The sequence below is a fragment of the Tachypleus tridentatus genome, chromosome 8 (genome assembly GCF_004210375.1).
Source record: "Tachypleus tridentatus isolate NWPU-2018 chromosome 8, ASM421037v1, whole genome shotgun sequence".
Taxonomy (NCBI): Eukaryota; Metazoa; Arthropoda; class Merostomata; order Xiphosura; family Limulidae; genus Tachypleus; species Tachypleus tridentatus.
In genome coordinates, this window is record NC_134832.1 from 19,142,765 (window position 1) to 19,169,682 (window position 26,918).

General features: G+C 28.8%; 1 protein-coding gene across 7 annotated transcripts in view; it reads left to right on the forward strand.

Moving 5' to 3' along the window:
* Nucleotides 1–26,918, forward strand: part of Reps (RALBP1 associated Eps domain containing) — a 103,687-nt gene that overhangs the window by 41,804 nt on the left and 34,965 nt on the right. For 5 of the 7 annotated variants that reach the window (XM_076517838.1, XM_076517837.1, XM_076517841.1 and 2 more), the window contains 6 exons: nt 5,060–5,123; nt 5,716–5,867; nt 12,725–12,843; nt 20,817–20,909; nt 22,848–22,944; nt 25,586–25,657. In XM_076517838.1, the coding sequence (XP_076373953.1) occupies nt 5,060–5,123; nt 5,716–5,867; nt 12,725–12,843; nt 20,817–20,909; nt 22,848–22,944; nt 25,586–25,657 (597 nt within the window). The remainder of the gene's footprint in view (nt 1–5,059; nt 5,124–5,715; nt 5,868–12,724; nt 12,844–20,816; nt 20,910–22,847; nt 22,945–25,585; nt 25,658–26,918) is intronic. The other 2 variants (XM_076517842.1, XM_076517843.1) reach the window with 1 other exon arrangement.

Sequence of the window (26,918 nt, forward strand, 5' to 3'; positions counted from 1 at the left end):
CCCTTTCAGCCATGGGGGCATTATAATGTGATTGTCATTTGTGCTATTTGTTAGTAAAAAAGTAGCTGAAGAGTTGGTGGTGGGTGGTGATGACTAGTTACCTTCCCTCTAGTCTTACACTGTTAGATTAGGGATGGCTAGTGGAGATAGCCATCAAGTGTCTTTCCACGAAATTCAGAACAAAAACAAACAGTTTCTAATCATTCTAGAAAGACAAAAGAGTAACTTAGATTTATTTCCTTTTTTTTTTTTACGTTGATTACAAAGTAAGTCAAATTTACTAACATGGTATAGAATTAATGTAGAAAAAATAATATAAAATATAAAGTTTTCCATTTGATATTTATGTAGGAGATTATTGATAACTCAAATGAAATTTTTCTATTTTTGGATGAAGGAAAGTATTTTTAATTTTAAGTCAAATTACTTTGCATATTAGACAGTCAACATTCTGAAAGAAAAGCAATCATAAGCAAATGTTTAATTACAAAATTGTAATACATAAATAAAACCTGATATTTTGTGTATGAAAACCTTGCCATGTTTACAGATAACTTGCAAAATTTCATAAGTTAAGCATATGTTATCCCAAGTTATAGTATGACTATGTAACCACCAAAGTAAACACAAGAGGTAGTCATACTAGGTGTAATGCACCTAACCCAATAGTTAATTGGTACTTTTTTGAAATTCAAGAATATACTATATTTTAATAACTTAAAAATTGCACTTTAGCCTCTTAAAATCAACAAGGCTTCTTGGAAATCCTAATTATTTGTTTCCAGATAATTGTAATCACTTACTAGATTTGTACTTGAAAGTTTTAATATAAGTTTTCTTGTCAAAGGAGTTATACTATTTGAGGAAAAGAAATCATGCATTAATACAAACTGTACTGCAGAAGGTGAAATTATAAATGTAGTGTAAGATTTATGTTATTTCAGCTCCTGCTTAATTTTGTGACACATTTGCATTTTTATTTGCAAAATATCTTTTAAGCATGTCATGGCTGAACCCAACCTCAAACTTTTTGCCAGCTTGAAACTTGTTTTTATCCAGTTACAAACTGTGCAAGATTAATATTTATGAGTTTATTTTGTTTTCTTGTTATTGTTCAATGATGTAAAGATGATTAATCCTTTTAAGCCTATTAACATGATATTGGCCATTTCATTTTCGTTTTTTTATTTACAAAATATTTTAGCTTTTAGGTATATCATGACTGAACCCAATTTCAAAAGTTTTGACAGCTTGAAACTTTTTTTTCAGTTACAAATTGTACAAGATTCATATTTATAAGTTTATTAAATTTTCCATAACGTAAAGATGAGTAATCTTTTTGAGTCTGTTAGCATGATTTTGTCCATTTCTTCATTTCCATTCATAGAAATTAATAACTTGAAGCTATTATCTGAAAGACAAACACCCCAAACATAAAGCATGATAGGTTGAACATCATTAAACCTTAATCAGATATTTTTGCTAAATTTATGATTTGTAGTAAAATGTGTTGTTTGTGATTAAAACATATAAGTATGGTTTTTATATTGTTGTATCTTATTGTAAAATTTACCACTGTAATACTTTTAGAAATCATATAAAATGCCTGCCAGTTTCTAAGTGCATGCTGGAAGGATCTCACTGTGAGATACCTTTAGTTTCAAATTATAAAATGGAAATTTTTTACAGCAAATAAGTAATGAACATAGCAATTACTTTTATAAAATAACCAAATAACTAGAGGAACCAACCAAATTAATTTCTTATCTTTATATAACATAAAATAACAACCAAAGCCATCACATTGCTGGATTATTTGAAGGACTTGAAATCAAGAAAAGCTTCTGACCTGATAACTAGAAATTTATCATTCATAATAGGATGAATGATAGTTCTATGTAATGAGGAAAGTAATCCCAGCTTTTTAATGATGCATTTATGATTTTGTTAGTTTTAAAAGCTTGGACACTACAGAACAAAAACTGAAGTAAGTTGAATTGTCTACCTTTTGAGATTATTAACATTAAAATTTACTTTTCTCCAAACAAGCAAAGGAAAACTGGTTTTTCTGATTTGTTTTATTTAACTTTGAGACTTAATTGCTTAATGTAAATTACCTGTTACTGTATTTCTCTAACATCTAACACCAGTAAGGTTGATTAAATCCTGATGTATATTTTTCATTATTAACTAGTATCTGGCCCCTGAGACTGCATTCAAAATACACTTTAGAAAATTTGATGACATTGCTGTAGAAACATGAATTATTAATATATTTTATTTCATCTGTTAAAACGTCTCCCAAAAGTATGTAAAGCTAGTATATGGCATTTATTTATCATTGGTAATGTATGTACATTCCACTGTGGTTACTTTTGTAATCTATAAGAATAATAAAAGGTCATGTCTGTGTGTGACTACCATACCTCCAAGTGAAGAAAAAAACCTAGAAATCTGAAAATTTTCACACATATCCAGGTGCACACTCTCAGTGTCTATTGAATATTATTATCTTTGTGCATGTGCACATGGGCATTTTTAATGGAAAAAAATCACGTAGAAAAGAAATGTGACTGCCAATTTTGCACCCATATTAAGTGGATCCTAAGGGTTTACACCTGGGTATTATTACTTATCCACATGCATGGGTTCATGCTCATACACATTTTTTAATGAGGCAAGCTCTCAAAAACCACATAGAAAGAAGTGATTCCTTGTATTACAAATTATACACATAAATGATAGGAACACACACAGATGTGTATGTGCATCTTTTTAATGAAGCAATCTTGTGAAAAATCACATAGAAAAGAAGTGTTTTTTTATATAATTTCTAATATATAGAAAAGCTAGTGAACTTTGATAACAATGTATTCCAACAACAGCTTTTATATCATGTTGCTTAGCAATAAACGTATAACCTAATATTGTTGTTAAGAAGCTAAGTGCTGAAAGTATAAAATGAAATGTTTAAATTACAAAATGAAAAAAAAAATTTGGTTTTTAATTTAGAGGCTTCATTAATTAAAGATTAAGATTTGTATTTTGTATTTATTTTTACTTTGTAAGTTTAAAATTGGAGAACAAGTCAGAGGGAAAGGTTATTTTTATAAGCAGACTACATCCTGTAAAGGAGCAACAAAAGTATATAGCTTATACATTTGAGGTAAAATGAGTTCAGAATACACACACTGACATAGCCATCTGAAATAAATAACCCTAATATCCATTCATTCCTTGGGTCCACTGACTGGTGATTTTTCACGAAATATTGGCCTAATAATTGTGAAAGAAATAATGATCATAATGTTTAGCACTATCATAGAATTAATTTCCTTAAATTTAAGTAATGTCTTTGATTCCATTAGGTTATGTATTTTAGCCAAACATTTAATTTTCATAAGCTTTACTTAACCACTTGCTTCACTTTAAAGTGACATTGTAGTAGCACACTACATGTATAACATGCAAAAGGAAATCAGACACTATGTTCATGAATTCTGACTTTAGTGTTAGGCACCAAGCCCAGTTTCTGTGAAGCTGTACATAATTATATAATTATTAAGTGTATCATCAAGAACTTCAGCAGGCTTTTAGTAAACATTTCAAAAATTTGGTTTTTGTAATAAAGTATTTTCACTAAAAATTTGTCTGTGAATTTTCAGAATTAATGACTCAAACACTAACTAGTCTGAGTGCAAGGTAATTTTCATGTTCATAGTGCAGATATTTCTTTTGACCCTACAGTTTTTTATTTTATTTGCATAACCACTAGGATCTTCTAAATGAATATTAAAAGTTTTTTTAAAGGGAAAACCTTATACTTTATCTGTTATTGTCTGCTTGTAGCTGAATCAATATACAGTAAAATGAAATTTTAAAAATTATGATTTAAATAAATACACCTTTTTCTTCCTTCAATATGTAGGTTGTTTCCACATGTTAATGTTATTTACAGTTTCATTTGCTTACATTTCCAAATATAGTTTATTTTAATTCTGTAGTTTTATTGTTTGGCTTGAATAACAAAGTTCATTAATGCCTGAAAAGCAACACATCACAGTGTTTCTTAATAAGATATGTTAAACAAATTGTTAATTTGATGAATGCCATCTTTGCTTATTAACACATTATACAATGAAGATGTTTAGTCTAAGTTTATGCCAATTTCAAAATGACAGATGCAAGCTTAAAGTTGAAAATAACTCTTTTCATTGGTTTTAAACATGTACATCAAATAAAATGATGAAGTTTTGAAAAGTCTTAAAAGTTAAGATAGAAGGGCAGGGCTTCTGTAGTGGGTTGCGTAAATATCTCACAAAACAGATTAGTTAGGGTGTTGAAACTGTAGATTTAACACTGAAATTGTTTATAGATTGTGTTTGCTTAACATGGACAGTGTACATATTGGGCTATTGAAGTTATACAAAATTGAGACTGTTCAAATGTCGCTATGCAAATCAAGAAAATTTTAAGATATTTTCTCATGAAATTAAAAAGATAATATAAATATCAGAATTATAAACCACATTCATATGCTAATTTTATTGGCATACATTGAAATAAAGTTGTTTAATTGTTTGAAAGTAATTGTGAAACTGAATTGTTGTGACATGCAGAAGAGCCAAATTGTAGGGATATTGCTAATATAGCTGAAATAGTAGACTTTATGACACTATGTCTAGAAAATACAGAAATGTTTTACAGCAACTTATAGGAGGCATTTAAAAAATACAAAGCTGTAATGGCATGTAGATAAATTTATTCTTATTTCTCTTTGAAATTCACTTTTTTAATTGTTAATAATGATCCAGTTATTTAGACAATATTCATCAATTTTGATTGATTAGCATATCAATAATATATATGTAGTGTCTTAAATTTTGTGGTGTAATATACTAGATATAAAATTTGTTAATAGCTGAATTCATTTTAGAATGTTAAATTATATTTTTGAATATTTTGTACAAGAAAAGTAAATCATTTTATTTTGTCATTTGCATGTGAAACTTTGAAGTATATAATACAAGATTTAAAATGTATACAATTTATTTTATAGGTGCTGTTGCAAAAGAATTTTTTGAAAAGTCCAAATTACCAGTCCATGAACTATCAAAAATTTGGTGAGTACTTAAAAAAATATTTAAAGGAATGCTGTATACATCTTTCTTTTTATAATAAAATTTGAGCCAAACATCTATGTGTTAACAATATCTTGTTAGGGATCTAATGTTAATATTTATCTGTAAAAACTTCATCATCTTTATAATAAGGTTTATAGATAGTATGGATTAGAATATATTTTTCGAGTGGGTGGTAGAGTGAAAATACGTGTTTCTTCTGATACATACAACCATTTTATAGGCCTGAAGGAAAAGTTTCCTCGAAAATAGTGATTGGAAAATTAATTTGAAAAAAATTGTAATTTTACAAAAATTGATATTAGTGTCTTCAAAGCAAACAGCAGACAACATCTTTTTTTAATTAATATTGTTATTATGTAGATTACCAGTATTTATAACTTTATATAAACTATTCCTGCAGATAAAACAATATTCAAAAACTGCAGTAGTTTATGTTACTTCTATAGCAAGACTGTCTCTGTTGAAAAATTTTGAATAAAAACTTAGTTTATTTTCTGAACAAGTAAAAAATATTTCCAGAAATATTTTAATGAAATAAAAAACTGTATTTATTATTGTTTTTTTATGTTAGGCAGTTGTCTGATATAGATAAAGATGGAGCTTTAACATTAGAAGAATTTTGTACAGCAATGCATTTAGTAGTTTTGAGAAGAAACAACATTGACCTGCCAGAAACCTTGCCCTCTTCTCTGATTCCAAGAATCTCTAAGAAACCTGCTGAAGGTTGGCTTATTTATCCCTGTGTTTACTTATTAATAATCTGGGGCATAACTTTTTTCTTTACCTATAAGGAAGTTAAGTAATTTTATTTGATGTTTAATTTAGTCAGACACATCTTACTCAAATATTACTTTATATGTAGACATATATTTCTGTTTTTGTAATGTAGCTTTGTAAGTACCATCACTGTAAATACATATTGGTGAGGTTTTAGAATGTGTATGTATTTCTATCCATAAAGTACAGCAAACTTTAGACGAAAAAACATTTAGATTGCCTTTTCTTAGGGAAAAATACTACCCATATTTGTTCCTAAAATGTGTATATTTGTCAATTCAAATTTGACTGGGTAATTACTAGGATTTGCTAATTAATTCACTGTCTCATATATAAGTTGATTATTTTCAACTACATGATTATTCTCATATAAGACTTATATCCTTATTTCCATCTTTTTTGGTTAATGTTTTAAGACATTTTCATTTGACATGATAGACGTCTTAAAGTATGTCAAATAAGTTTGTAATGCTAAACTGTTGTACATAAATATATATACGTTTTATATGTGCAAAAAATACAAAACCTCTAATGAGCTCTATGGTTAATACTGGTTCTTCGGTTTCTACCTACAGATTTTTACAAGACTGCTGTACTTTACATTTGTTGGTGAAAATAAATACTACATGGTAAAAGTGGTGAAGCACCAGAAAAATGCTAAACATGAGGTGTTCACATTTTGTTGGATGTTACCTTTTTATATTCTCTTTAAAACATTTTTGTCAGTATAGTTAATAGTGCTGCATATCCAGTCAAGTCTTTAAGCGTGATAAAAGAGTACAAGATTGTAAAAGAACACTGGGATATTTATTACTTAAGAATGTATTGCCTCCTTACAAATCTTTATGTGATATAGGTGCTTGCCTGTCTTCTTTATTCCCAGGGCCTTTGTTTTCACTATTACATGATAACCAACTATTTCTGGCTTCCTTGCAGTCTGATTGGTGCAGGTGGAAAAAATCTTTCTTTACCCCTTCTGTATTATCAAGCTCATTTCCCAGTGGGCTCTACCTTCTCCCCTTTATTTGAGAGTTATGAATCTTCTAGTTTGCAGCCTATTTTTCTCCTGCTGTGTGAGAGGTTCTCTCTCTTTTTAGTACATGGTTGCCCTCATGGGATTTTGCTGGACCAGCAAATCCTTGTTTGTAATCTCTTGGATAATGACCTGCCCATCCTTCCTCCTTCCTTACAGATCAACTTTACCAAGTGATTGGATTGAAACACCACCATTATTAGTGTTTTTCTTCCTTCACCTTTTCCAGAACATTACCTCTTTACGGATGTTGATCATTCCTGTTGAGGTGCCTATCAGTGCACTTGGGATTTTGGGGGAAGTGGTCTCTCTCCACAAGAATCTCTCAGAAATCTTCTCCATTTGTTTGGTTTTGGGTCACTTCATTCCAGTCCTTTAGGGCTGGTTAGCAATGGTACATTTCTGAAACATACATTGGGTTTGTCTGAGTGAAAGATGGTTTTCATGCTGAGAAAAAAATACTTCTTTCATTGCACAGTTTTTTACAATTCATCTGCAGAATGTTTAGAACCTTCTAAATGAATATCAAATGTTTTATTTTATATTTCTTCTATCTTCATCCTAACAGCATATTTGATTTTTGGGTCAATAGAGAAATCATCATTGTATTGTTAAAAAAAATTTAAATAGAAATTTTTGAACTACAGTATTGATCAGAAAGTTACAAGTTACATATATTAACAGTTTTAACTTTTAACATTAGTTTCATTTTATAGTTTTATTGCAATGTTTTGTACTCATTGAAGCAATGATTCATAACAGGATCCATTAGATTTTCCTGCATGTGTGATATAAATAGAATGAGCTCATGTTTAAACACAAGTTTATGTCATTGCTTATGACATAAAATATACTTTTGTTAGGCTAAGCTGAAAAGCTTTGTGTACATTTTAATTACTTTTGTTTAAAATATATAAGTAAGTAAAAAAAAATGTGTATTAAAAAAAAGGATTGGTGGTTTTTGTGCAAATATTAAATTGTTCTTCCCTTAATCTTTTTTAATGTTGTAAACTTGATTATCCAAAATATAATTCATATAGTTATCTAATATGTATTTTATAACAAAAAATATGTCACGCATTAGAATGCTATGTCTCAGAATTACCATAATTTATTCTACTTTCTAAATAAGCAATAAATGGGTTAAAAAAATTCTTTTGGTTGAGCAACAATGTTATGATCACATGACAAGAAACTTCTAACAACTGATTAACTCTCTCTGCCATAGTCAAAATGATCATTGTAAGATTTAAATAGAAAAGAACCCACTATTTCTGTGAACTATGAACCTGTCCATCACCCATGTAAAGGAGATTAACAAACAATCTTGAATGTCAGAGGTGAGGCTGTTGTGGTGTATTTGACAAATTTATTGATATGTTGACAAATAAAGAAGGTAGGGTATTAAATTTTTAATTTTGCACTTGAAATTATTCATACTTTATCTTTCAAATTGTTTGGAAAGTGTAACAGTCTGTATTTTGAAGTCAAAAATTCTGAAGTGGAAAATTCGAGGACATGTATGTTGTGTGACAGTAAAATGAAAATAGATAATTTTTAACATTTGATTTTGAATCTAAGAAGCTTAAACTTAGGTAACATAAAAATTTAAATTGTAATCTATGTTTTTCTGATAATTTTATTGAAATACATTATTAATAAAGTTTAATCATTAATAGCCTGACCTCATGATACATTACAGGGGCAGAATGATGAAATTAAGTATGGAAGAGTTTGGTTTGATTTCTCCCCTTATGTTACCTTCAGTATAAGAATTATAACTGAAATGTTGATATTTAAAATTTACTTTTTATTAATGTTTCATTAAAATTTGTTCTGCGTAAAGTAATTACAAAATACTGCTAGTCCTAATTAGTGATTTTTGCACATGTTGTAATGTCAAACATTTTAGTGCAAATACGGTTTGTGAGTGTATGTAATAAAGTCAGAAATGCAAGAATTTATCACTTTGTATATTGTTTATTTTTAGCTCAAATATTTACCAAATTTTTGTTTTACAGTATGCAAAATTCTAAATTTGACAAAACTGTGAATATACCATGTAAGACATTACTATTTTCTTTGTTGCAATCTATTTGTCAAACAACTCCTTTTTTTTATCCAATGTAATGTAAATTTTTAAACAATTAGAGCATCATGAGGTTCACCTCCTGACCTATGATCTAAACAGTAAATTATTCACAATTTTTTCATTGTGTGTTACAGAAAGGTAATAAATTATTAACTTGAGTTTTCATATAAGTTGTTTCTGTTTTCAAGTAATTGTTTTAGTAGATAATTTGCATCATCAGTCACACTTTGTTATTAAGAGCTGATGGTGAGTACTGCTTGCCAGTTGAATTTCATTTGGATGACAGTTCAATGTGAGATAAAGTGGCAGATAGTGTTACTAGTTTTGTTATTCTCCCCCCCCCTAGAAAAAGTCTTTTCAGTGTAATCCCTTTTTGCAGATGTCATGAGGTTTTACTGAGTTACATTCAAAACTTAAATTACTTTTTATCATAATGTTTGAAAAAACATGGCATAAAAATGTAGCTAATAATACCAATCTCAATATTATATAAGATTTCAGTTCTTTATTTTAAAAGGTAATATCAAGAAAAAATCCTGAATTGCTCCGAATATGCAGATTGTAACATTTGCTCTCTAAGCATCCCCTCTTCTCTTATTTATATACCATCCCTCTTTGAACTATGAAACTTTGTAAGTTACTCATTTTAATATTAGCATTATTCATGCTGATTGTAATTTTTAAAACCTTCAATCTTATTTCGTTATATAGACATAAAATAAAATTTCAGACCCCTAGCCATGCCCATTTTTCACCTTCTCTCTTTTAGAAATTGTCAATAGCTCTCTCCAACATTTAATATTATATTATTTATAACTTACAGGAAGCCAAGATTTTAATTTATCAAATGATATATTATATTGTTTCCCATACAGAGAATTGTCTGTTTCACATCCAGTTAAAACTTTATTCTCACAGAAAATATCTCAATAAGCTTAGCTGAATTTTTAACTTCCACAGTTAGAAAACCAGAGAAATTGTGATGGTTATCGGACATTGTGTTCTTTTTGCATGTTATTATTCTGTGTTCTTTGGTGCATTATGTAGTTAAATAAAAAAAGTATTTAGTGCAGTAGTACTGTTAGTATAATACAAAAAATAAGGTAAAGTTTCATTGACTGTTGACAGCAAAAAAAAGACAAAAACTTTATTTAGTGTTTTTCATTTGTATTATTTATTTATTATTGTTATAAAGTAACTGAAATATAAAAATTAAAACTTTTTGGATTAGATAAAATAAAAATAATAAAACTTTTCACAGAGTTCACTTGCTATCAAACTACCAGTAACCCATACATTGTGTAATTTGATAAGGTAACATGAGCTATATATTTTGCCAAGTAACTTGCATCTTTGGCAGAATCATTAGTTTTACTCAGTTCAAAGAGCAATGAAGCAATAAAATTTAAGTATAAACAGATGTATATTGTAACAAGTTTAAAGCTATTTACGATCAAGAAGTGTAGTTTTCATGTTCCAGTTTCAAATCATTCTAGAAAGAAAATAGTAATTTAGATTAATTTTTGTGATTACAAGGTCAGTCAAGCTGACCAACCTCATATAGAGTTACAGTAGAGAATATAAGGGAAAATATGGAAAAAAAAAATGAAATTTATGTAAGAGGTTCTAGCAATTACACAAATGAAATTTGAGATTTTTCAAATGAATAAAAGTATTTTTAATCTTAACATGAAAATCACTTTACATTCAGGGAAGTCAATGCTTTTACTCCATACTTTCATTAAGAAGTTTTTAGTGAAATTACTTCATTTAAAATAATTATTTTTGTCAACAATTGACTTAATATCCACTGAAATCATGAAAAATGTCTTGAAGATACATAAAGCATAGAAGTTATAATATGGAAGCTCTAAAGTTACATTTTAGGTTGAATTGACTGAGCTTTGTAGCAAGGAAGTTAAAGAACAAACATGTTTGATGGCAACAATTATAGAACCCAAGACTACTTACAAGGTGCCTCCAAACCCACCCCCATCATCAACAGGCCATGCTTGCTCAAAGCTCAACAAATCTGAATTCATCAAAACAATTATTACGTGAAATGGTGATTGGAATGTTTCAGTTCCTTGGATTGCTGGAATAATAGAAAAAAGTGATAATTATAAACCCTAAGTTGGATTGGTTGATTATTTTTTAGTTTTGGTTGTCTATGTTCTGAATGCATTCATTGATACTTTAAGTGATGGAAAAAAAGATACTATGACTGAACATCATATCTTTAAAATTATGATGTACCAAAGATAATTGTTCAGTAATGTTTAAAATTCTCACAGGATTTAATTATTTCTTAGATCAGGAAATTAAGAAATCACCTTTCACAGAAAAATTCAAACCAACGATGAATAAATTTGATGGATGATTCCTTTCACAAATTTAACTAAACTTCTTGTAGATAAATATCTTATTTGCCCTGTTTGTCTGAATTTATTCAACTTTTCAATTTAGGCTTCCGTTTTACCATATAAGATATTCTTTCTTTATGTAACAGCAACATTTATATCCCATATGTATGTGCCACAGACTGTTTAATAATAGAACTTATTATGATATACTCTTATGCATGACTTATTTAGAATACAGTGGTGTTAATTTGAACAATAGAGTTCATTACAGAAATATGTTCTTGATGAAGATGTAGAGCTGAAATGTTGAGCAAATAAAACAACTTATAAGATTATCTGGAGTTGTTTATGTTCATTTTGTGTGTTTTTAATTATGTTGATTATGCTGCAATCAACATAAATTAGTAATTGTAAAAATAATCAGAAAACTGATTTTGATTTGTTAATTATTTTTCATGAACTGTGATACTGATTTATTGAGCTGAAAAAATTTTAATTAATTGAAAATGATAATGAGAAATCATAATGTTAGTATATTGATCACTTGGATAGTTGAATTAAGTGAAAAATTTGTAATCGAAAATCCTATATTTTGATGAATGAGATATTTCATATTACACTAAAATAATAAATTTTATTCAAAATAGATTAAGATCTGAGAAAAATGCATGCTTAAAAATCAGGAAGTTCCATAATCAGTAGTTAATGGTAAAGATTTGAATACCAAACATACAAATTTTGAACATCGGTGATTAAACTGAGTCTAGAAGGATCAACCTTTAAAACATTAGTTTTTGGAACGTTCATTTTTTAAATTTCACAATTAGACTACACTATTATATTTGATTTATATTTGACTTTATACATGTAATTTATGATGTTTTAGTATTTAAATGAGGATCTTGAGTTTAAATCCTTGTCACACGAAACATGCTAACGATTTTGGCTGTGGGAGGTGTTATAAAGTTATGGTCAATCCTACTATTCATTGGTAAAATAGTAGTAGTTCACATAGCTTTGTTGAAATCCAAAACAAACAAAACAAGGAAAGGTGGATTAAATGTATATGTGTGAGCATGTGTACATGCATATATGCAGATAAATTTATTGTAAAAATAAATGAAAATACATTCTTAATACATGTAACATTTGTATCATGTATCTGATACAAGATAGTCACCTCATTTTGAAATATCTATTGTACATTAATCATAAATAAGTGTAACTTCTGATTAAAATTATGAGTTCTTGATAAACAATAAGTGAACGACTTTTTATACTAATATCTGCGATATTTGCATTTTGTTTTCTTTAGATGGTCAAACATTCCCACCTTCTCAGCAGCAGCCACAGCCAGTTCCACAAGCTCAGACAGCTACCAGTCCAACAAAAGTTCAGACTCCCACAGAACCCCTATCTCCCCAAAGTAAAGAGGTGAGCAACATAAAATCTAAGATTATAATTTGTCTGCGATGTGATATTTCTTTTGTGACTGAAGTTGATGATTTTCTTTAACTTTTGATTTATCTTTTTACTTGAAATCATAATTTTATATCAGTTTGACAAACCTAGAATTATATTAAAGGTCATTTTATATTCTTACAGTGACATAGCTCTTACATAACTTGTTTAGGTCTCCTTTAGTTTGTATTTTTCTGGAGTGTAGTTGCTGTCAGTAACCTACTTCCCATATGATGTATTACATGATTATGTATCAGTAATTGGGTGTTAAGGCTTCTAAAATTATTTGCACTTGCTTGCAATGTATCATTGGAGTTACTGAATGGTTTTGTTATTCAGCAAGTCCAATCAGATTGAATATGACTACATTTGAAAATAATATTAGCCAGTATAAATGTCTTTGATTTAGTAATGTTTTAAAAATATTAGTCTAGGCTTTTACAAAAAAAGTACTATTTATTTTTTATGGAGACCTATACAAAAAAAATTGGGGATTGCTAATGTTATCTTAGTAACCAAATCTTTGGTGTTTAAAATAACTCAATGCTGTCTGCAAAATGAGGGTGTAAAACACTAGATAACTTGATGATATGCAAAATGCTAATTGAAGAAATTATTTGATATATTTTATTAAAATGAAATTATTTTTAGCTTCAGAAAAAATAAGACTAATCCATTTTGTGTCTGTTTTTTAAAAAATGAGCTAAAAAATTCAGGATTTTTATTTTGCATTTTTACAGCCTTTTCTTATATATTAATTAAACAAAAGCTATTTTATGAACTGTTTTTATATGTCTTCACAAAAACTACCCAGTAAATAAATATTACATATGTATTGTATATGGTGTATATTTCAATGAAACTATAGCTAGAATAGGAATGCCTTTATTCAGTGTTTATGATACACAATTCTGAACAAATCTAAGAGAGCTCAGCACAGATAACATTTCCAACATCATCTAGTGACCACTGATTGTAATACATGATAACATGTAAACAAATTTAGACACAGAACTAAAATTATTATAAGAAATGATTTGCTTTAATAAATTTGGCCAAATATTTTGTGAAACATGGAAGGTGCTTAAGTTACCTCTGGCAAATTATGGAAGGAGTTGATGTGTTTTTATTTTGACTTAAATATTCTTCAAGTTATTGCATTCTGTTTTTGTATTGCGTTGTGTTCTGATGAAGACACAAGTACAAAATATCTTTGATAATTCAGAATGTAGATATACAATAAAGATAAGTTTATGAACATAGAGAATAATTAACTTTGAATATAAAACTTCAGATAAGTAACAAATTTTAAGTGGTTAAAATACACCTAAAAGTTTAATTTCATGTCCCTTTGTGTACCTTAGTCGATTATTTGCACTAACTAGATTTATTAAATAAAGCAAATATATATTTATACATAATGTTCAGTTGTTTTTTTTCATCTCTACTGTCCAAATATGCTCTTTCTGCTGTTTTTGTTTGTCTTTATTCTGTATTTATAATGGAAAGGTATAAATGCAAGTTGTTATTGTCTGTAAAACATGTAGCAAATTATCTTTTGTACTTGACTTCAGGTTGTAGAATATTGTTTATTTTTCTATATGAGTACCAATATAGGTCAGTCGTTTTTTATATATAGGTAGCTGTCTTTAAATTTGCTGTTTTATGGTAATGTTACATGTACACATTTTTAAATTTAGTAGTAAATGATTTGACTATAGTTGTATGGCTAAATTCTGAGTTATGTCAATCCCAAGGCCAGAGAACCTTCTAAATTACTAAAATTGGCCTAAAAGAAATGACTAAAAATAAGCAAAAAAATGGTTGTGCCTAGATGGCATGAGAAACCAAGCATGGTGCCATAGAAAGAATAACAAAGAATTATTTCATGTTTAAAAGAGATATCATGAATGCATGAACATAAAGGTCAATTAGTAATCACAAAAAAAAAATAAATACCATTTTAGAATCATTTATGGGATTTGACATTCAAGGGTGTTTGTTATAAGGCTACTGGTGAAAGAAAAATGTGTTTGGTGTTTTATGGCATAAATGTAACAAGCTCACACTGGTGTTTAGTTTTAATCGTAATTTTAATATGAATCTCAGTTAACCCAACCAAATAATAATGAGTATATCAAGATTCCATTAAGCAAGAAGAAACTGATTTCCAGTGGCAAACAATGAAATAAGCCAAATAAACATAAGTACCACAGATTAGAAGAGAAATACACGAGTAAAACTCTGGAAATTAACTTCTGTCTGTGGCATAGAATTAAAGTATAATATTTTTCACTTTTAGAATTGTGGAAAGACCTAACAATGATCACAGTTGTTAAAGTTGTATATGTTTTTTCATGGTTTACCAGAACAACTTGCTTATAGTTACTGATTTCCTATGTCTTTGGTATTTTCACTTCTTTGTTTGTTTACATATCTTCCAAAGATTTGTTGAAATTAAAATTTTAACTCAGTGAATTTTTACGGTGATGTGTTCAGGCAATTTTTCAGTTGCATACAGAAATTTTTTCCCTGACTTCCTGTTATTAAGTTTCTTTCTTATTTTTTTCTCTATTATTACTTTCATTGAGTTTATGTATGTGTGTGTGTTGACAAGGATTTTAGTTGATTGTAAAGCTCATTGTAATACTTAACTGTTATTATTTTGTTATTACTGTAATAACATGATTTTTGTTTAGCTATGTAGAAATTGACTAAGAATACTACTTGGCATCAGAATGTAGCATTCATGTTTGAGTTGCTACCTGATTAGGTCTTTTTGGTATAAATTTCATATTTCTTTATATCTTGCCAGAAATATATTTGAAAGATATACTTGTTAGACTGTTATCTTTTTTCAAAGCTAAATTTTAGTGTAATTGTTGTTGGACTGTTTTTCTTTAAACTTTTTGCAGTTTCTTTAACCTTGTTTTTAATATAGCAGTACATGGTTCACACAGATCTGTGTTTTTATTTAAACTCCTTAAATATTAGAGGAGGCTTGGATAACTCCTGAAAGGTTATGAATTTGTATTTTACCTTGAAAAACTTCAACTTTAAAAAATAGTTAATTATTTGCTATTTTTTTAAACCTTGAATGTCTCCTAGAAATAAAATTTATCTACTTTTAATATTTATTCTAGGGACGGAAATAATGAAATAAAATTACTTTCACTTGAGGGAAGGTTGTCAGGAAGATTACATTCCCTCATGTAAAGTTGTAAAGGAATTGAATTTCACTCAATCTGTTAAATATATTCCCTTTCATTGGTCATAAGTAAAAGAATGTGGATGGACTGTGCATATCCAATTGAGAAAGTCAATTAAAAAGATGAAATTCCCTAGGAATATCAAAATGTAATATTTCAATGAAACTTTTTCTCAATAAAGATCTGCTATCTGAACATTTTTGCAGCTATGTTGAATTTACTTTAATGCACACTTGCTATATACACTATTTTGTTTTCAATTAAAATCTATCATTAGTGAACTTTTGTATGTATTGTTAATTTACCATGATGTGCACTTACTGCATACAGTGCTTCCAATATCATAAAATAGTTCAAAATATTAGTACAAATTTGTTAAAGTTTATGCTGTTTTTGGCATATGAATATGTATTTCAAAATTTTCAGTGCTTAATTAGTACATAAAATTGCAACTCTAGTTCAGAAATAAAGGATATTTCAGCTTACAATCAAAACTCAATGCATTAGTCATTTGAAACTTGCCAATTTCACTGATACCCAGAATATAATACTGAATTACACTGAGAATTAAACCATGCAAATTGTCAAAATCATTTACCTTTAGAACAAAAGTTTTTAATATTTCAAAATGTATGTCAGCCATAGATATTCAGTCTTTAGAGTGAAAACAAAAAAAGCTTAAATGCAGAAGATTTAATGGCACATTTTTCTCCACATAAACATTTGCAAAATTTTTGAAGTGGATAAAGAGAATCGAATATTTTCTTTTCTTTATGTTTGTGGTATGTTCTATTATTAAAAAGAAAATATTGTTTGTAAATTGTCTTCATTCCATGATAGAGTTGATAACTTTGTGACTTTAATAAATGCACTGTTGCAAAAAAGGTTATACTTATTAGTACACAGTTGCAAATTTACAGATCAGGCCAATTCAAATTTCAAGTGATTATTTAAGCTGGCATTTTGTTCTTAAGAAAATCACTGACTGTGGGTCTTTGGTCATCTTGCTTCTGTAAGGATTGGAAGGAGGAAATTGTTCTGACTAGGCTATGCATTGATCACAGTTTTTAACTCATTGCTTTCTTTTATCTGATACTGATGCACCAATGTGTGGTCTGTGTGACACTCAGGTCACAATAGCCCACAGTTTACTGTAATGCCATAGTTACAATTGAGAGCGACGGCACCATTTTAAACTTATTTTTACCAACTGAGGTGGACAGTGTCATTAACGCCATTGACACTGTCCACCTCAGTTGTGTTTTTAAATTTTTAAGGGCTATTGGTTTTTTTAACTCTATTTAAGATTTTAATTTGAAAATTGGACTGTGTTTTGTTTTAGCATGATTCCTTTTCACATATGTTGATGATTTCACTCTTTTTACCTTTATACCAGTTACTTGGCACAGATAGTCCAGTTTTTTTGTACCAATAATCATTAAACAACTAACCAACCTGACTGTGGGTGGCATTACTGTTAAATTAATATGCTTATCAGTGTGTAAACATCTTAATAAATACGAGTAAAGGACAGTTGTCTACAGTTTGAAATAGGATACATTTTACAGTAACTTGGTTAAAGTATTCATGAATAATGCAAGTATTACTGCATGTGACATATTAATTGACATATGCAGCTATCTGTGTGTGCATGTGCTGAAAACACATTTGAAAGAGAAAAATGTAATTATAGTTTTAATAAAACCAATCTAGGGAATCAGTAAAACATGGTTTTGTTACACCTGTAACAAAGATGATGAAGAAGAGACTTTGTTTGAGCCCATACTGGTTTCTCTGTACATCCACCCAACCTCCCAAGTGACAGTAAAACACATCATGTTAAATGTTTTGTTACCAAAGTTGATGATTTAAAGCCTGAAATACCTTGGATATTGAAACTGATATCAAATTACCAGTTTTATTGATCTTTAGAAGGAACAGGTAAGTTGTTTCTTGACAGCAGTATGACAAAGCAATTTACCTGTGAAGAGAGAGAGAGAAGGGCAGCATATTTGGCTTAACCAAACATTTTATAAAGTTACTGAAAAACAATCTCACACGGCCATTTGTGATTTTGATCAATGAAAGTTTAAAAAAAACGAACATAAGAATCTGGAATGAGGCTTGTCAAAAAATGGATACTTTTCAACTAATTTCCTTGGTAAGTGGTTATTCATTATTATTATTATTATTGTTAATATTAGTAATAATAATAGCAATTTATAGTAGTAATACATGTGTAAAATAGTTAAAATCTCATTAGATCAAAAAATGTCAAAACAGACTAATAAATTAACTTAGAATTGTAGTTATTTTTTGTTACAGTGCATACTGTATATATTTACTGAACTATAAGTATAGTGAATTAACAATAGCAGGATTTTGATAAATGGAAAAAGGACATAGCTATAATTTTTGAAAAAAAAAATTGTCTATTTTGCAGGCCATGCATTCACAATATGGTGGAACATTTTGGTCATTGTGTGTCAGACATGATACAGATGAGTATAGATGAGCAAAATGTTAGCTGTAACTTCTACAACATCAAGAAGATGGATGATTGTGATTTTTGTTTAATCAACATTGAATCTTGTTGATTGCATGTGATTCACAACAGTTTAAAGTGTATGGCAGATATGTATCATCCTTTCTTTCAAGCCTCTACTGCTTCTTCATAGATTTGTCAGTAGGAAAAGAGGACTTTATGAGAATAATAACTGGTAGTTCCATGATACTGGTTAAATATGTTCATCACAGATGATGTTGGAAGCTGTAAATGAAGAAAGCTTCCAGAACCTGTCAGTGAGTCATTCAGTTGCCAGTAAATACATCAAAGAGAATTGCTTTATATCCAGGTTTAACTTTTTTTAAGTGTATCATATTGCAGCTTTTCTCACAAAATCCATACTAATGTATTAGTATGTGATGATCTGTGTTTGGTAATAAAAGCACTCATGTTATGGTGATTTATTAAAAGTAACACATTACAGGTGACAAATGATGAGCTGATCACAGTTGATGCAACAGGCATTGCCACCGGAGCTGCTGATAGTTGATTTTGGCTCCTCAACTGAGAAAACATTGTCAAATAATATTGTTAAAATTGTGTAAAACATTCCGAATATAGCTGCTGAAGAAGATATTAATGAAATGCTTTTGTTTTATTCTTTGATAAGATATTTCTTATGTTTGAATGCAAATCAAATGACCTCAGATTAAGAGGGTGTTTACAAAAGTTTCAAAAGTGTACTCACCTTGCTGTTAAATACTGAAATAGTTTAAAAAAAAGACAGCAACATTTTGTTGAGGCAGTACATTATGTTTTTGAATAACATTCCAGTGTTTGGAACTAGCAGGTTTTTTTCAAATATACAGGTGAATATGGTGTAGATGAATCATTTTAAAAGTGCATGTGTGGGAAAAACTGTGTGGAACTTTTTGGTACCATTAAAGTTCTTCCAGTACTGTATCATGGTCAGGCTGCAGTAAGAATTGCTACTTTCAGCTGGAATGTCTTGACAAAACTATGAATTATTCTTAAAACAGGAGAGAAAAGAGAAAAAAACAATAAAGAAGAGAAATAAGAGAAAAGTTGTCTTGATGGTATTGATGAAATGACAAAGATACATATAGTGATGTTGAATTTGTTATAAGAATGATGATAATCTATGTGTCTTGGAAAGATAAGAGTTTGTTACTTGAGCCAACTCTTTGAGAAGAATGGGAAAGGAAGATACTGATGTGATTTCAATATTAGAGAATAAATTAAAATGAGAACTTGAATACCTGGAAAAGGTATATATAACATTTTCCAAAGATAACCTGATATATGTTTGAAAAGTTGGCTGTTTATTTATATTCTTTAAAGCATAACTATATAATTGGTTTCATGATGATTAAAATCAGCAAGCACTATATATACTTTTAATATAACTAGAAAAAGCTGTGTCAATATTTGTTTATTAAAAGTGTAGAATTATAAGTTATTTACCTCTAATATTATCACAGTTATGATGATATTTTTTCTAAATAAATGATTAACAAATATAATTTTAATTAATGTTTTAAAGAAAGAAATGAAAGAATTTCTGCTAAAATACTTCTTGAAAATCTGAAAACATCCTGGAGAAAACATAACCAGGTCTGTATGAACCATGTAATAACTGGTTTAAAATCAAGTTATAAATATTATGAGAAATAATTTTTTTTTTTTTTTTGGTTTATTTGAAATACACTTTCTAGAAAAGTCAAAGAAGGGTTTTATGCGAGTTTTTGCAGTATCAGAACCCCCTCCCTCTCAAAAAGTATCAGCAGAAAGCATGAGGGCTTATAATTCTAGAATTCTGAATTTGAAAATTATGGTGGGCTCATCAAATTAGTTCATTTTGTAGCATTGTGCATCAAAACATTCAAACAAAGAGCTATTTAAAAAATTTTCATGTGCTTTATATTTTGATTTCAGAGGACATATTCACTTCATGTATTTTTTTTTTACTTTCTGCTAGAAATATATTATTGAGTTTTTTTAGGTGCTTGCTTATTAGCTAAATATTGTAGTAGCCTTTTTCAGTTTTTTTAATTTGGTTTTTAATGAATTAATGTGCTTATGACTAAATCAACCTAGCAGAAATTAATTTATTATGATTGTTTTGAGTTCTATGTTTTATCTATGTATAAGTGCTTTTGTAAGATGTGATGTAAAACTAATTTTTTAAATTGAGACTTTACTCTTTTCAGTGGACCAAGTTTAATGACTCTCCAACAAGTTCAGTCTCATCTCCTGTTATGAAACCAGTGAATTTTGACTTCTCTGCTGCATCAGTAGAACAGGTTGATTCAGAAACTATTTGGAAATTTTCACAATTATATTTTCTTAAGAGTAGATAAATACTTTTCTCTTTAGACCAGTGTTGTATGTACAACTTGTAGATGGCAATTGAAAAGCTTGGGTTAAGTTCTCTTTACTTTTATGCACCCAAATCATCATGTGTTTTTATTAGGCTTTTTTATTTCCTGTATGTCCCTTTTGTAAGTGATTAATTCATACCATGAGATAATTATTTTAAAAATATTCTTATAGTGTTGTAACCTATTAAAGTAATTAGTCCAAAGGAAAACATGAAATAAAAAATATTAAATGGAACATTTCTCTTGACTGTGTTACTCAAGTTCACACCTGCTAGTCATCTTATTAACTAAATACACATAACAATATTCTGAATATGTTCATGATGTTTTTCTCTCTTAAATTTTTCTTGCTTGTTTTGGTTATAATTTATCTCATTTACACATGATGAGTGAATCTTGAGAAGAAATTAATTTTAATGTCTCAAGTATTTTTGCTACATTAATATTTTTAAATAAATACTTGAAACATAAAATAATCACTGAACATTTTTATGAAGTATAAATGGTATCAGTGTTACTGAACATTATAACAAACCTCAACAGTGGACTAAAATATGTTTTTGTTGTCATATTTGATGGATAGTTAAGTAATTTCATTCAGTTTGACCTGAAATAATCTTGACAAAGATATTCTGATTGATATCCATAAAATCTATAAGGTGTATTTTTAAAATAATTTGCAAAATTAAAGTGTACTTATAACTAGGAAGATCAGTAAAAACTTAAACTTGTTTGGTTAAAGTATAAGTTTCATTAATGAAATACAAGTATATCAGTTGTATACTTGTTGGTAGCTGTATGTCAGTGACTTATGAAACATAACTTCTTGTACAGATTGGTGCATTGCAGTGCCAGTCCACATCCTTGGTTTTATGACTGCAAGAAAGGATACATTTATGCTTTTTATAAAATAAGAATGATATTACTGGCACTGAAACTGCTGAACAAACAAAGTGAAATTTGATGTATTTGATACAAATTTGGAGTATGTGAGCTAGATATAAGCAAATATAAACACAAAAATATAATAGTGTTGCTCTGTTTGCTCTTTTTTAATGAATTAGATATTCAAGTCATTATTGTGAGGAATACTTCCAAGTGAACATTTATAGTTTTTAGAGTACTTTTTGAATACATTATAGAATGGTTTATATAAGAGTAAATGAGTAAATCACTATGCTTCAGTAATAATTTCTTGTAATTTGAAAACTTTATGTTGCTGTGTGATATGCCCATACCTGGGAAATTGGTTTAATATTTACTGAACGAAAGGATATATATCTTCATCTCTTTTGTTTTGTGAATTAATAGTAAATGAATATAATTAAGAAAACTATAGTGCTACTAGATATTTTGCTCATGAAATCATAATCCTCTTAATGTATATTAACTGCCATATTTTGTGATTCAAAAAATGGTGATCACAAAATGCTATTCCTTAACTTAAATATAGAAATTTCTTTGTATCAAAGAGTTTCTCACTGAAAATATAATATTTTGTTCAAGTTTTATGTGTCGTATACTTCTGTTACCTTCATCATGCTCATCACAATGCAACACACACATGCACAAAAATATACTACTTTATTTGACTTCTATGCATTCATTTTTTTTCTGTTACCTACATAGTATTAATTGCTGTGCATGCCCATGTATATGTAGTTATATTGCTTCTTTTTTTGTTTGTTATACACCCCAGCTGTGTTAGATGCTGAATACATGGTAAATAATCTCACTTGGTGCAATATTAACAGTGGTTATAAACAGTATTTATTTATTTATTGTTCAATCATTTTTAGCATAGAAGTAAATTTTTGAAGAGTATTGTTGCATAGTTTTTATACAAATACTTTTATTTAGGATCCTAAGATACTACATCCAGTTGCTCTTAGACTTTCCCCTGATGGTCAGCCTATTCCTTACAGTTCAGATCAGGAAAAGCAAAGTAACCATTTAGGTAGGTTACATACTGTTATTTCCTAGACTAAGAAACAAAATCACATATCTTTAACAGATAGGGACTAGATAATTAAAGTAAATAACATAGCTGTATTATCTGCTGTTGTAGACTATATTTAAGATTCAGACATTTGTAGTGTTGTTTTTCTAGAATCAGTGTGATATCATGTGATGAGTGTATTACTTAACATCTAGAATTTTTTTGAAAGTATAAGAAATGATTTGAACAATATAAAAAAACATTTTAAACAACATTAGGAAAGATTGTTACTTGATTAGTGAGTCTGTTACAATAGTTTATTCTTTGTTTATTAGTTCAGTGTTTTAAATTTTGACCTTATGCTTTCAATGAAGTAATAGAACTGTGAGTTGTTACTTGTTAAATTAGATCAGTTGTTAGTTGTGAGAAACTTTTGAAGTTGTGATTATAGAACTTCTAGTCAAAGAAATAAAATTATTTTATCATGAAGTTGAGTGGATTTTACATTCTACCAAACAATCCAAAAAGAACTCACTCAACAATAGAAATAATTACATCTACTTTAAAATTGCCATTGCTCAGACAAACCACATTTATTACAGTTTTCAGTGTTGTTTGGTTACAAAGCTATTGAGTAGGAAATCAGACCCCTCCTTCCACACCTACATGTCACATCCTCTCTTTCATAATTTGTTAATAATTCTCTCTTACCTTTCATTATGTATTACCCATAACCAATAGGAAGTCAAGGTTTTCATCTGTAAAATGACATTTTGTATGACATTATATTTTGAACAGTTAAATATCAGTTTCACTTAGTTCCCATGGGAAAGTTAACAACTTGCTTAGATGAATTTGTAATGACTCTTGTTGCATAGTTAGAAAGCCAGAAAAATTTTGAGAGGTAAGGGAATTTGTCTACTTTTTGCATGTTATTAGTATATATTCTTTGGTGCATTATGTAATTAAGTACAAATTATTAAGTGCAATACTATGATTACTGTAAAAATTAAAGTTAACTCTCATCGACAATTGAGAGCAAGAAAAAAGAAGATTGTTTAAATATTTATTTCTTGTTTTTCATGTTGATTCTTTATGCATAATTATAAAAATAACTAAAATGTAAAAATAGAGATAATTTTAGGCTTGTTAAGAATACATTAAATGAAATAAATAATGATATAATAAAAATGTTCCATGAGGCACACATGTGAGCATCTTGTAATAGCTTATGGCTAATGTTATTCAATAGGGTAGCATGAGCTGCACATGACAATAAAATTTAATTATAAATAGATGTATGTTGTTATAAACTAAGAGCTACTTTGGATAAACGAATGTTGTTTTATGTTACAATATGAAGTCATTCTAGAAAAAGAAAAGGGGTAATTTAGGTTTATTTAGATTTTTTTTGATGGTTACGAAGTTGATTAAATTGACTGATTTTGTTTGTACATAGGGTAGAGAAAGTAACAGATAAGCTATAAAACGTTACTGAAAAAAGGTGTATGAAATGCATTTAGAAGGTTTCAGGGATTACATCATTGAGGTTTATGAGATAAGGAAAAGTATTTTTCATTTTAGCATAAAAATTACTTTTCACACAGACGTTTCAAAACAAATATATTTATGGGCAAATCTACTCTATTTTATTAAAAGTACTTTACTAAAAATATATTTTTTTGTATGTGAAAGACTTATAATATTAACTTAAAGACTGACAAATTTTATGAAGCTATATATACTAAATTGAAAAAGGTATTAAATCTGAAAAGACTAAACAAATACAAAGAGGTCACGTGGTCAGTGACTGAACCTGTATTGAGAGAGTTAATATATGACACCTGTAAATGCCAAGGAATAACATATCTTGGTTATATACTATAATAGATCAGGCCTAAATAAGCCAAGTAATAAAATAGGTGGTTTTCTACTTTAATATATCAGACCTATATAAGTCAAATCATAATGTACCTTGATTATATACTTTAACAGATCAGGCTCAGATAAGACAAGTAAAAAAATAGCTGAAATCTAGATAAACCAATTAGTAACTTAACCAGTTTGTCAGTTTTCATACCTAACATCAGCAACAGCAAAGTTATAATATTGGTAGGTGAACTACTTTAATGGTTTAGAAAGAGATGAAATAGTATCATCAATAGGTTGTTTACTTTAGTAGCTTAGACTATGAGATAATAAAGATAATCTTAGAAATAGTCAACTTGTACTTTTCTGTGCAGTTGAAATATGAAAGAATAAATATCTTTTAATCTAGTTTGTAATTTGAAATAAAATTATATTGAGCATTTATGAGACACAACTCCACATGCCACTATTTTACAGTTTGGTGACTTCTGGAATTAAAATTGATTTTGAAATGTAATTCTTTTTAGATGTGATTAATCTGTAGTTATCATTATGAAAAATAATTTATTTTCTTTTTTGAGTACTGAAGCCAAGAAAATGTCACTGATTGTTGTTAACTCCCAATCATTTTTAAAGTTTGTAAACAGTTAAAGAATCGTTAAAAATATAAATAATTTTATGGAGTTCTTTATTTCTTTTTAACTCACCATATAAATTGTGTTTTCCATTTTTCCTTTGTTGAAAAGAAAAATTTGTAATATAATCATTATGCATACTTATAATTTTTTAGAAAGTGGTGATGCAAAAACTACTCTATCTACTGCTCAGGTAATCCATAGACCAACACCAAGAAAGACATCAGGTAGTCTTTAACATTTTCTTTCATTTTTTCCTTTACTAAAATTAAAACTAATTATTTTGATTGTCAAAAAAAATAATGGCTTTAGTAACAAAATATTATATTTTACTTTCCAAAATGTACTTACCACCAGCTGATGCTATAGCTATTTCTCAATAATCAGGATTTCTACTCTTTGCCCATCTAAACATTGAGAACACTTGCTCCAGTTTTTATACCCCACTCAAGTGCCTCAGGCAAATTCTCATTTGTAAATTTTTCCAGCATGTTCAGCCTGCCCTATATCTAGGTGCTGCATATAAGCATGTCATTCCAATAATGTTATCATTTTTTTTGACAATGTATTCGGCATGGGTTTCTATCAACAAGAGTATTTGTTCTACACTCACAACTGTCCTGAGGCATTTATCTTCATTCAAACATTTGTCTGAAGCTTAATAACATTCCCCTCAGCAATGTAAGGATGAGTTTAGGATTTTGTTGACTTCTATTTTAGTGAGGTTGTTTTCTTCTGTTCTTTCTTGGCTTCCTGTCTGGTTTGTTGTTGAGATTTATTGGGGTGAGATACTTTGTTGAAAGGAGTCTTTTACCACCTCAGGTAGTTACAGGAAGTTCCTTTTCTCCATTCCATGTCATTTACATGGGTTCTAGAGACATTAGAATCCTGAATTGATACTGCCTGTTTACATTCTTCTTTATCATCTTTGAATTCTTGTCTTTCTGACTCTAATTTATAAATCTTGGTGAGCAGTGTTTCCTGCCCCCCCCCTTCTTCGGTTCATAGGACTATTGGTTCTTATAATAGGGTCTATTCATATTTTTGAAGATCTTTGGCTCACGTAGACCATCAACAACATCATCAATGACTGTTTTGGGACAGGGAAGCAGTGGCAGCACAGTTACATCACTTCCTGGACGTTTGGAACTCTTTCACTACAGATCCAAGAGTACTCCAGGTTCTGAATTCATTGTTGGTCATTCAATTTACATCATTTCCATCATTGAGTGGTCAACCTGTTGCATTTTCACCACCAATATATCCATGGCAAGTGGACTTTGTTTTCTGGCCAAAAGAAACTTGTTTGTCAAAAAAAGCAGTAGAGAAGATTGATCCCATTGTTCTGGAATTTTATTTTCATTTATTTTTTTTTCCCAAGAAGACAGGAGATTGGTGTCTAATCATTGATGTATATTGACTCAACCAATTTTTAGATCTGCTTCATTTCAGTATTGGATTTTTTTTTTTTCCAAATGATTACACTTT